The 12,666-nt window shown below is 32.1% G+C and overlaps 2 protein-coding genes across 2 annotated transcripts; one reads left to right on the top strand and one right to left on the bottom strand.

Annotated features, from left to right (window-relative positions):
- Nucleotides 1-212: 212 nt before the first annotated feature.
- LOC148571228 (uncharacterized) lies at nt 213-1,442 on the top strand. The gene is made up of 3 exons (XM_088507240.1): nt 213-923; nt 1,036-1,233; nt 1,317-1,442. Exons 1-3 carry the CDS (start codon nt 288-290, stop codon nt 1,440-1,442), a joined length of 960 nt encoding a protein of 319 aa, XP_088363366.1. The 5' UTR covers nt 213-287.
- A 6,436-nt stretch (nt 1,443-7,878) lies between these two features.
- Nucleotides 7,879-10,216, bottom strand: LOC148571227 (uncharacterized). The gene is made up of 3 exons (XM_088509519.1): nt 9,524-10,216; nt 9,312-9,441; nt 7,879-9,211 (listed from the first exon to the last, which is right to left on the bottom strand). The coding sequence occupies exons 1-3, from the start codon at nt 9,654-9,656 to the stop codon at nt 8,302-8,304; spliced, it is 1,173 nt and encodes a 390-aa protein (XP_088365645.1). The 5' UTR covers nt 9,657-10,216; the 3' UTR covers nt 7,879-8,301.
- Nucleotides 10,217-12,666: the final 2,450 nt, after the last annotated feature.

Raw genomic sequence — 12,666 nt, 5'->3', positions numbered from 1 at the left:
CTGGTCATGTTCATGGTTATCTGCAGGGGTTAATTCCTGCAGTCCAAGAAATGTATCCAAACGCCAACCACAGGTTCTGTGCCATGCATATATGGCAAAACTTTCGCAAGAAATGGGGTGACTTGCAGCTGAAGAAGTGTATGTGGTCATGTGCTAAGGCCTCTACGACACAAGATTTCAATGCTGCAATGGATAAGCTGAAGAAGATCAACATAGGGGCTTGGGAATACTTGGACAAGATTAGTCCAAAACAGTGGAGTAGAGCACACTTTAGCGAGTATCCTAAGATGGACAACTACACCAATAATAACTGCGAGGTGTTTAATGCCAAGGTTAAAAAGATGCGGGGGAAGCCTATCATAACCATGTTGGAAGAAGTGAGGTGCTACGTCATGCGAATCATGGCAAGAAACAAAAAGGCATTGATTGGGTACAGTGGGAGGTTAGCCCCAACCCAACAAAGCAGATTAGAAAGAGAGAAGAGAGAGAGCAACAAATGGAGACCCCTTCCAACCGGAGATGACGCGGGAAATGTGTATGAAGTCCAATGTCTACCCATGAAGGTCAGTGTGGACTTGGGCAAAGGTACATGTAGTTGTAGACTGTGGCAGTTGACTGGGCTACCTTGTAGACATGCATGTGCTGCTTTAGCTTACCAGAATAGAAGACCTGAAGAGTATGCACATAACTGGCTAACTATGGGTGCTTATAATGCTGCATATCAGACTTCAATGCGCCCAGTTCCAAGCCAAGAGTTCTTGGAGCATGTTGACACCCTACCAATTCTGCCCCCCAGGTACAGAAAGCCAATTGGAAGACCTTCAATGAAAAGAGACAAAAGAAATGATGCCCCTAAGGACAAGAGTGATCCTCATAGAACTAAGAGGAGGATTGGCACCATCGTATGCAAATACTGCCTGCAGGTGTGTGCAGTGTACTATAATTCGTTGTTTAAGTTCATGTGTCCCAATTTAAGTAGTTCCTGTACCACTTTAGGTTCATTTGCACCTATTAACTAGTTCCTGTTTTACGTAGGCTGGTCATAACAAGCGAAGCTGTAAGAAGAGAAAGGAAGCAATGGGTGAAGGGAGTGCTGCCCCACAAGTCCCTGCAAGTGATGAGGATGAAGACATGTTGGCTAAGATGTACTATGAGGAGACATTAGAGGCTGCCGAGGCTGAAGCAGCAGCAACTGAGGTGGGAAACGGTTCCACAGCAGCCCAGACTTCACAGGTTAGTTAGTTACTTGATTCAGTTTGTTAATTACATTTGTTTAACGATTCATGCTGGTAAACTGGTTGTTCTTTCGAATCCAGCCTCCACCCCCGATGCCACATCCAGCAGCAACACAACCCCATGATACAACAACAACTGGAGCAGCCAAGAAACAACATAAAAGGAGAAGTGTCAAGCGACCACCCCCCTCTGCACATACCCCATAAGCTTCTGCACCATCTCCGATGAATCCAACCACAACCCCTTCCACACACAACTCTCAAACAACCCCAGGAAATCCACTGCAGGGAGCTAGTGCAGGGACAACCACAAGGTTCGGGCAGTTCATTCCTACAATGGATGCTAGAGGCAGGGGTGAAGGAAGAGGTCGAGGCAGGAGAGGTGCATCAAGCGGAGCAAAAATTGGAATCTCCAGCGGGAGCAGTAACTCAACACCAATGTCATAGACTGTGTTGCTTATGTTTTGTTGCTATTCTGATGTAACTGCCATTACTGATGTACTAATTTTGGGGCAATGGTTGGTTTATTACACTATGTTGGAGTAGGCAGCATTCCTGTTTTGGTTGTTCTGCCTGTGACATGCTACTTTTGCTGTATTTAACTATGTTTTTTGGTTTATATCATGGTTAGTCCACTTTTTGAGTTAGCTTTCCTGGTTTTATACTTCATCCCCACAACCATCAGGTCTCTACGTCACATATTGAGCTTAACTCTGATTCCTTAAATAGAAAATATAATTGCATGTGCATATATATACAACTGAGTACCAATAAAAGTTCTCATATAGAAGTAACACAGCAGCAACAGAATCAAAGTGTCTATATCAAAAACAGGAGATACATTCATACTCTCATGATTTACAAAGACCCTAATTCCATAAAATTTTACATTTTCAGAAAGAAATACAGCAGAAACATCAAACAAAATGAAACAGCCAGCGCTAACCATAAAAGCAACAGTCTAATACCCCTAATTTCACCCCTAATTTCAACCCTAAGTTTGTCTATCCCTCTCGTCAGGGTTGCTGATGCTTCGTGATTTTCCCCAGGTTCAGTGATAACGAGCCCATCATCATGCCTTGGATAAGAACTCCCTGACTGTCTTCTGGCCAAACACCTTGCTATGCCCTCCCATCCTTCTTCGATTTCATCAACCCATACAAAGTATTTGCAGTCTCTTGTCTGCCAAAACAACACAAATGCACCGATTCGTCAACTCAAATGCAAACAAAACTTTCTCACCTGAACTCCAACAGCGTCTGCCCTTACTGCCCATAGAGGACATCTGATGAACCATCGATTAGGGTTCGTAACGGTGCCAGACTCCATCAACGCAACCTCTCTTCCACAGAAGCATCTGCCGTCCAGCTTCTTCACCTTCTTCTTCTTTGAACTTGACGAAGAACTGCCACTGCCATCACTTGGAGCAGGGGTAACTCTGCGGAAAGACATTGAGAGAGGTACGAACCAAGCTTCGATTGAGATTCAACGTCACACTCATTGACATTCAACAACCTTCGACTCTCTGGATCCTGGTTTGTATTGGGGAGGGGGGAAGCTACCTAGGGTTTTGATTTCGTGAGTTCAGCCTATCCCTTTTGATATTCAACGTTCGATTCCACGTCAGATAGGTTTTGGGGGGGGGTGGATGTGCCACGTAGGTTCGGAAAGCAACGAACCAAGCTCAGATCCAAGGCGGGTCACTTTTGTCACACGGACAGCATCTCTCATGGGTACAAGTCTAGTTTCCGGCTATCATGGGTACGAATGTCAGCGTTTTCATCTCTCATGGATAGAAATGGTCATTTATTCTTTAATTAAAAAACACTTATACATATATTATCACTGAAATCAAAATATAAAATAAAATATGATTCTACTTGTTTATGATGTATATAGCCACAAAATAGGATTAAATTTTCTAGCACTTATTGCTTATAAGATGATAAGAATATAATAAAAATTGATGCTAATTAAAATGGTCGTCATTACAAATTATCTACTCCTCCACCAATTACCTGATAAAATGTGCTTCAAATCCATCCACCAATTAGCAACTTTAATTACAAGACCTTCGTTTTTTTATCTTTTTATTTTATAATTAAGTTTCAAGTTTATAAACTCCATAAATAAATGTCTAAAAAATGCCGTAAAGGTTCTAGGACGGTGAAGGAAAGTGCAAACCATATGATCCTCATTTGCGACATGAAGATCAGATTAATATAAAAGATTAAAAGTCATATCTGGGGAATATTATATATAGTAGTAAGCTGAAGCTAAGTTGGTCATGGAATTGATGATGATATTGACATATTAATATTAATTAATATAAATAATAATTATGTGTAATCTCGAATGTCCTCGTGTCCCTAGCCTTGTGGTAAGAGAAAAGAAAAATAAAAAATTCCAATGACCAAGTCCTTTAATTGTTCTAAGTTTGGTCTTATCTTTACCATTCCGCGAATCAAACATTCAAACCAATGTGCTTTTTTTTTTTTTTTTTTGTGGTGCCGTCATAAAGCTACAAGTCACACTAACAATTTCTTTCCAAAAAAAAAAAAAGAAAATTAAAATAAACAAATGGCGCTTTAATTTCTGATCTAGCATTAGTCTCTTGTTATAAGTTAATGTTGCATGTTCATATGATTGAACTATCTGACTTAAGGGCCAGTTTGTAACCCTTTTTTTATTTTTAATTTATAAAAAGTTATAGAATTAATATTTAGTATAATTTTTAAAATTAAATTATAACTTTTTAAAAAATTATTTAAGTATTTATAAAAAAATTTAAAAATATTTTTTTGTAAAAAAAAATCTTTTATCATTTTTTTTAAATAAATATTTTTAAAACTAAAAAATAAACACAAAATAATTTATTTTATAAATTATTTTTAATATAAATATTTATTATTTAAATTCTTTTTTCAAAAAAAAAACTTAATTAAGTTTTATAAGTATTTATTACTACTTACTAGACATACACGATACAATTATTTATTAGTGTATGTGCAATTATAATCTAATTATGAAAATAATTAAGATATCAAGGTGTTTCAGCTGAAACATTACTAGAAGGTTCTTACCGTTTTTTTTTTGGTGTTGATAGTATGCAACTATGCATGTCTTATACGGGCTTAGAAGGAGTATGAAGTAGCCCAATGGGCCGTGAGTTTAATTAAGCCCTTAATTTCCGATTATATGCAACGCTAACGTTCTTGATCCCCTTTTTTGGTCAAATATATCTTTTACTTCTTGCAAATTTCTAGATTTTTCTAAGAAATTATAAAAATTAATATTCAAAGGAAAATTTTTATGTTTGTTGATCCATCTAATTTGGGCTTCTTGATTGGAGGATGTGAACCAATCCAAGACATAACACGCAAGTGAGGAACGTCATTACCCATAAAAACATAAAAATGGAAAGAGAGAACACATTTTCTTTCTACATTGCATATGTAAAGGAAGTTGTCAAAACTGTTGCTGAAAGTGCAGTGCTATGACTGCTATCTATCTATGATGTTAAAAAATCTCTAATCTCTTACTCTGACCAAAAAGAAAAAGAGGGAGTTATCAACATATTGATAAATTCCTGTTTTTTATTTTTTTTTTCTCTCATGCTAAGTACTCATAAGTCATAAGTCATAACTCACCTTTCAACTCTTTTTTTTTTTAATTTACAAAAAAAAGGTTTGGAGAGCCAATAATTCAACCAACTAATTTTAATTTCAGCTAACAATTAAAAAAAAAGAAACACGCGGAATTAAAAACAATAAGAACGTCAAAAACTTAAGTAATAAAACTAAATCTTAATTAGTTAATATTAATCAATTTTTTTCATTGTAAAATTATTTTTTTAATTCTTATGTTTTGGAAGATTTAGAATTTAGTATTTATAATTTAGATTTTAAAATTTAAAATTTAAAATTTAAGATTTAGGATATACGGAGACGTAGCAAGTGGCCAACTGATGGTGGCAGTTGGCGGTGGTGGTAGGTGGCTGGTGATGAAGAGTGACGTAGTGGTATCGGAAGAAAGGGAAAAAAAATAAGAAAGAGATAAAATAATAATTTTAAAAAAGAAAATGGTAAATAAATATTCTTGTTGGATGATGTTGGTTGATTCATTATTGGCTCCCAACAGGGTTAAAAAAATAAGTTTAATTTTGATGGATTGATGTGTAAAATATTTTATATTGTGTTGTATAATTATATCTGATTTTTCATGATTATTCATGGTCAATATAAAAAGTAATTATTTTTATTAATGTGATGTTATATCATTAAATATACATATAAAATTATTTTATATTAACAATGCATCAAAATTAAATTATGTTTCTTAAAATTTTACAATAGGACATAAATTAAAAGTCTTAATCCTATTATGTTGTGATGTTATGTAACACAAATCGCGCACAAGAATTTCTTTTCTCCTCCATAATTAATTGTTCGTACAGAACTTTTCTTCTGCTGGGTTCAATTCAACGTAATAACATCGTGTTTGACGTATTGTTACGTAACTCCAAAATTGGCGTATTTGGAAAATGAAACATTGGCTCCTATTGATTATCTAAATTTTAAATTGCATTGATGTAAAGCAATAATTGTGTAGTGGTGTTCATTGTTGATTTTCAAAGTTCACCTGCCCGTTAACTCCAATTTGAAGTACTTGTCTGGCTTGGATCGAAGTACGGTTTATCTTTCACTCACTCAGAGAATTTTACCAAAAACATATCCATCATCATAATATATAATATTAATGTACTGTGCTTATTTTATGAAACTTGCATTTGATCTCGTAATAAACTTTTTTTTACGTAATTAGGGGAAAATTCTTGAGTATTTTCAGGTACAGTCAACACTAATCTCTAATCCAGTAAATTCATTTGAGAATAATACCCTAATCTAATAAATTCATTTTAGACGGTCTGATTTCTACTTCTCTAATTAAATTGTTTCATATTTGAGAATAATACCCTAATAGTCCACCTTTCAAAAAAATATTATGACCACTCGAATATCAAAAACAAAAAATTAAATTTTGTGCATATACTATTGCTCTTAATAATTAAACATGAAACATAACGTTTAACCAATTCAAATTACGTGTATATAAAAAAATTAGACACTCAAATAAAATATATATTATAATATAAAATATATAACATTTATTTATATATAAATATATAATAATTAATTTAAAAATTAATTTTTTTTTCATAAATATAACATTTTTTACTTGCCCTTCAACATTTGAATTGCCTTATACTCTCACCAGATAATGTTGATTGATTTCAATCATCCACGCGCGTATCTTCCTCTAAACTAATTAAATAATATTAAGCTTAATTAATAATGCTCAAGTCATTCATAAAATTCCTTTTTGATTTTTTTGGTTTTTACTGTTTATAATTGTCTTTTTTTCGACATTCTAAGTTAACTAGGTATTAGATGAATTATTTTTTGAATAATATTTGGCATCATAGTTTGAGAATAATACATTAATTTCATTATTTTGTTTTTCTTAATTATTACTAAATTTTTTTAATATTGGGGAATAATATAGAGGAAGCAAACATAAAGTGTTGAGTATGATATAATTAAAATGGGTGAAGGAAAGATCCAAAGCGATATTTATTGTATTTGATGTAGCCACCTGTGGCAAGGATGAGTCCAAGGCAACCATAATAAAGCACTTTATGAAACTAAGTATGTATGATACAGAATACAATGTAGGAAGTTTCTTTCTTCTTCTCCTGTTTGCAATGGGGTTACTTACTTATTTGAATTCGAGATAATGTTTTATTATTGTGTGTGTCTGTAAAGAGCTAGAAGACGAGGGAAAGAGGGGTAGATATGCACGTATGGTCCTCATTCCATTAAGGGTCCTTGTCTTATTGTACGGACCGTAATTCATCAACTTTGAGTTTTTCTTTCATTTTTCATTTGATGTGGTCTCTACCTCTGCCACTTAACTCTCACGCACATGTTCATGTCAATGCTTTCTCACACTCCTTTCATCTTAATTCTTGCTATGAAATCACTCATCCCAAAAGTTTAAGTTGATAGAAAGAGTTAACGTCAATAGTCATATCTCTTACACTCTCTCTCAAACAAGAGTCTCTTGATGAGTTTACTTGATTTTTGTGTAGATTTTTTTCTTTTTTTATTTGTCTTATGCTATTTATTTTATTTTTGGAGTTCACTAATCAGATATAGAACTCTGATATTATGTCATGAAATCATTCATCTCAAAAACTTAAGCTTTATTTATCTCTAGGGACATCTTATTTTCTAAAGTTTAATCCTTATGCATATCATCATTTTTAATATGATAAGAGTTAGTTAATTTCATCAAGAAGAGAAGCATGTAATGTATGTAACAGCAAGAAACTTGCATAGATGGGAAAGTGGGAAGGCTATTATTGCCATGAATAAATTATTCTTGTGTGATGAAAATGATTGGCAGCAAAAGTTTAGTTTTTAGTTTCATTTTCAGTAGGATCAAAGTCAGGTGTGTTAGTGATAAGATAAAAATATCACATAGAGACACAGTAAAAAAAACAGAAAGAAAGAAAGAAAAATTCTATGGGCAAAAATAACTAATATCTGTCCCAAAGAATGGAAAGAAAACTGAACTTGCCTTGCAGCAATAAACATTTGTGATGGCATAGATATGGAAATGAACCATTGTAATATATATATATATAATAATGCACTTACAGTGTATGAAAACAAAAGAGTAGAAAGAAGAAGCAGAGCAATCCTTATTCCTCAAATTTCTACCCACACCACCCCACAAGTTAAAAAAGAAAGAAAGAAAGAAAGAAAGAAAGACAAATTGGTTTTGGCTCACAAATATTACCAAGTTGAAGAAGAGGGTGAAAGATAAGAAAGAAATGTTCTTTCTTTTTTTGTTTTGTGACAGAACCTATGTACAAATCCAAAAATCTGTGGTTGCACACACACACCTGTACTAAGAAATTAAACACCAACCCAATGGAATCTTCTTTTTCTTTTTCTGTGTGTTTGTGTAAAATTAAGAAGAGGAGAGGAGGGTGATATGATTATATATGTCCAAAGGCTGCTGTTAGGTTCTGGATATCCTTGGAAAAGGTGGTGGTAGAAGAAGTTTGTGATGTATGGTGATGTTGATTCTTGGAATGAGGTAACATGATAGCCCCTAAAGTATCAGGAACCAAATGTGGTGGTGGTGTTGTTGTTACTGTGGTGGTTGAAGGAAGAGGCTTTATCTCATTGCATAAAGAAGCTTGGTTGTTGTTGTTGTTGTTGTTGTTGTTGTTCTGAACAGCTGCAAGCATCAACATTTGATTGTGAAGATACTCAGACCACTTTGCCTCTTCTGCTTCTTCCATGCTGCAATCTGTGATCAATCCCCATGAAGAAGAAGAAGAAGAAAGCATGTTGGTGTTCTTGAGAGATTCTGGCTTGTAGCAAAAGGAACCAGGTAGGAATGATGATGATGAGGTGAAATCTGAGTTGATATCAAAAGAAGGCCTTGATGTTTGTGTGAACCAATTGTTGTCGGTGACAGTGACATTGGAAGATGATGATGCATAACTCATGTTGTAGTTGCCCATAAAATCTGAGCAAGTGTTAGCCATGAACCTTGTTGTAGTGTCAAGGAAAATGTCCTTGTTAGTGGAAGAAGAACCTTCCATCTCTGATGTTGGAACAAATCCTTGTTGTTGTTGTTGTTGTTGTTGTTGTTGATGATCATAGGAAGAAGCTCCATCAGACTTATTGGAACTCTCTGATCTCAACAAGTTCAATTCATTATCATTGGACAATGCTTTCTCTTGTATCTGGCTCTTCTCCTCTGACAATTCAGATAATGGCTTGTGTGTAACAGGGTCTATGCCTCTTTGCCTCAGCTTCTTCTTCAAGCATGAATTCCACAGATTCTTGATTTCATTGTCTGTCCTCCCCGGAAGCTGCGCCGCAATCTGAGACCATCTGATACATGCATGGAAGATGGAACACAACAAATTAACAGAAAACAAACAAGGACTGAGGAGATAGATTGTTGTAAATTTAGTTACTATTAAATTATTACCTATTCCCTAACACAGCATGAAGTTCAATGATGAGATTTTCTTCCTCCTGAGAAAATGTACCTCTCTTTAAATCAGGCCTTAAGTAATTGATCCACCTAAGCCTGCAACTCTTACCACACCTCTGCAAACCTGTCACCAACAACAACATTAACAACAAACCTTAACAACATGTATCTATGTATCATACATATTATGAGTATGTACTACTAACCTGCTTGCTTAGGAACAGAGCTCCAACATCCATGACCGTACTTAGTGATATGCCTCAGAAGCTTTTCATCCTCTTCAGGAGACCATAGACCCTTCCGAAGCTTCTGCTTGTAACAGCAAGAGTGTCTTCCCATTATTATTCTTCCACTATGAATGAAGTGAAGGGAAAGAAAATGAAAGTGGCAGCTAAGAAAAGGAGTTGAAATAAATAATATAAGAGATTAAGAGGACCATGGACTATGGAGTATGGACCCATCAAAATAAGTCTTAGTCAATGACCCTCCTTATACTAATTTAATCATTTAATATCATAGTAAAATTGGAACGGGTTAAATTAAATTAAAATAGGGAAGGTTCATTTTGTGTGAGAATGGGGTTAATAAACAGTAGTACATTCATGTCTCTTATAAGGATGGTGGACCATCAATTTTCATTCATATTATAAAATCAAATAATCCATACTATATGCTTGTAACTGAAGCATCCAATATTCATTCATTCATTCAAATCAAAATTATAAAACGTAACAATTCTAATTATATGTTACTAGCCAGAATAGCAGACACAAGAATTTCTGGCCATTCTTGATGTCTGTGAAAAGCGGAATTGGAATACTCCGCTTTGGTTAGTGCTTAGTGCTGAAACTCGTGTCCTGAGAGAAATAATAAAAGAGGAAGAAGAAAAATAAAGTGGGATTCTATGTATTCTTTACTCTTCGACCTTTATGTGCAAAATTCATCCATGTCATTATTTCTTTGAAAAGTTCCATCATTACGTGGAAACAAACAACCATATATTTCTTCTCCTTTTTTTTTTCTTTTAATCCAAAAACAAAAGTACATAAATAAATAATGCACAATATAATAATTTTCATTATTTTCTTGGACAATTAATGTAGTACCTTTTTACTTCTTAGGTTGTTATTTGTCTTTTCAAATAATAGTTTTTATATTATATAATAATATTTTACTTTTAAAATAGTTTATTTTGATATAAATATATATAATATTTATTAATTTGTTATATAAAATTTATAAAATTATATATATTAATTACATGTCTAGTCAACTCAATTTATCCTAATTTATTTTGGAGTAACAAAATTTAATTCATTCTGATTCATACACTATAAAATATATTATTTTATTTTTAATTTCATTATAAAATATGTATTTTAATTAAATTATATAATTTTAAATCGAATTAAATTGAATCTAAATATAATTTAAATTCGACAAAAATAACAATAGATAAAAAAAAATGACAAACAAAATATATTTTGAATTCGCACCACAACCCTAAGGTGATATTGATTGAGCTAGCTTGGGTCAGCAATGCAAGTCTTTTATTGTCTAAATGCGGTTAAATGATTATTAAAGCTATGTTACTATATGAAGTAATAATAATTAATGCTGCTAAATTATTCAAAATAATATGTGACCAAATTGGTTAAGTTGACACACACACATAGTAGCCGATAGATGCAAGGTTTGGAAAATTTTCTGTTACTTATCATGCCCTAACCGTTTTTGAAATATCATTATAGATAGGGTTAATCTAGCTAGCTATAGTACTATCATTTTTATCAATAATAATTAAACTACCACGTTATTAAGGAAAGCTTTAATTGTGGACAACTAACAATTTGGGCGCATTAGTTGATTCATCACTTAATAATAATAATTTGTCAATCAGTTTATTAATGTCATTAACTTCACAACCATCCCACCGGCATGTATGGTCATGACACATGTGCAACATTTCTTTGAACATATCACTAAATTTCCTTCCTTGTACTTCTTTGATTAATTAGCGTTAAATCTATTCAAATTTCAAACGGTTAAATGCTTGTAATAAGTATAGTGCTACTCTTTTTTTTTTCTCTCCCTCTGATTTTGTTTTCCGTTGTTACAATATATTATTACACTTATTTTATTTTAACGATAAAAAGCAAGATGATGAAGAAAAATAATGAATTAATCTTATAATATATAGACTTATACAAGTGAACACAGTTAAATAGGTAAATATATGAATAAAATTTATTAACCGAAAGATGTAAATTAATTTTTCTGAGACGCTACTCTTGTTAGATTCTGAGAAAACTTATAACAGTAATTTAAAAAAAATATATATATTTGTAAAAATTTATATAAGTATGTATGTAAATATTAGAAATATAATAATTCATGTTGTCTCTTTTGAATAGTTTTACCTTTTAGAATAAATAATTTTATGATATAGTATCAGAATTCTATATTTAAAAGACAAACAAAAAAAAAGTCTATACAAAAAATAAATAAACTCAAAAAAATTATTTAAAAAATATTAGAAATATGATATTTATATTATTTTTTTTATCAATTTAAATTTTTAAATAAGTAATTTTATGATTATAAAAGATATTATTTTATTTTAACTGAAAAATATTTTTGACAAAAGAATGAAACATAATCGCGGAAGCATCCATATCTTATCTTATGGATTGTTGTATTTGTCGGTTAAAAGTTGTTAATAGGACAGGTATTAATGTATTATTATATTTTGTGATCAAACTACGACGGTGCATATAAAAGCCCATTGACCAAACGTTTTACTCATTAATAATCATCTTGTAACACAGATAATTAATAAAAGTTTTGCTTACTCAACTATGAATTTGCGATGACAATGCTACTTATTACTGATTTGGCTGAATTATATATATATCATTATCAATGTTTATTTGCTATATTAGAGAATTGAAAAAAAAAATTATATGATCTATCTACGCGGAATGCGCCATGTGACAACGAATTAAACCGAGAAATAAAATGTTCTGTTTTGATTAGCTTCTTAATTTTAAATAATCAAAAGCCAAAAAGGAAAAACGGAAAAAAGAAGAAAAGAAAAAGAAAGGGAACGAACAAATTAAAGCATTATACTTTAGCTTACTCATGTATGTCATCGTGTATATATGTATTTAATTATACTATATGTACACTAGACTTAATAATTAAAATCAGTTATTTATATAAAATATATGTTAAAATATAAAATATAAATTAAAAAAAATTAAAAAATATATATTTATATATAAATATATAATGACTAATTTTAATATATATAAATAATACTTTTAATATTTATTATAATGAAAATGAA

Source organism: Arachis ipaensis, chromosome B3, assembly GCF_059453495.1.
Source record: "Arachis ipaensis isolate K30076 ecotype BB chromosome B3, ASM5945349v1, whole genome shotgun sequence".
In the NCBI taxonomy this organism is placed as follows: domain Eukaryota; kingdom Viridiplantae; phylum Streptophyta; class Magnoliopsida; order Fabales; family Fabaceae; genus Arachis; species Arachis ipaensis.
This window is presented reverse-complemented; position numbering and strand designations above follow the sequence as displayed.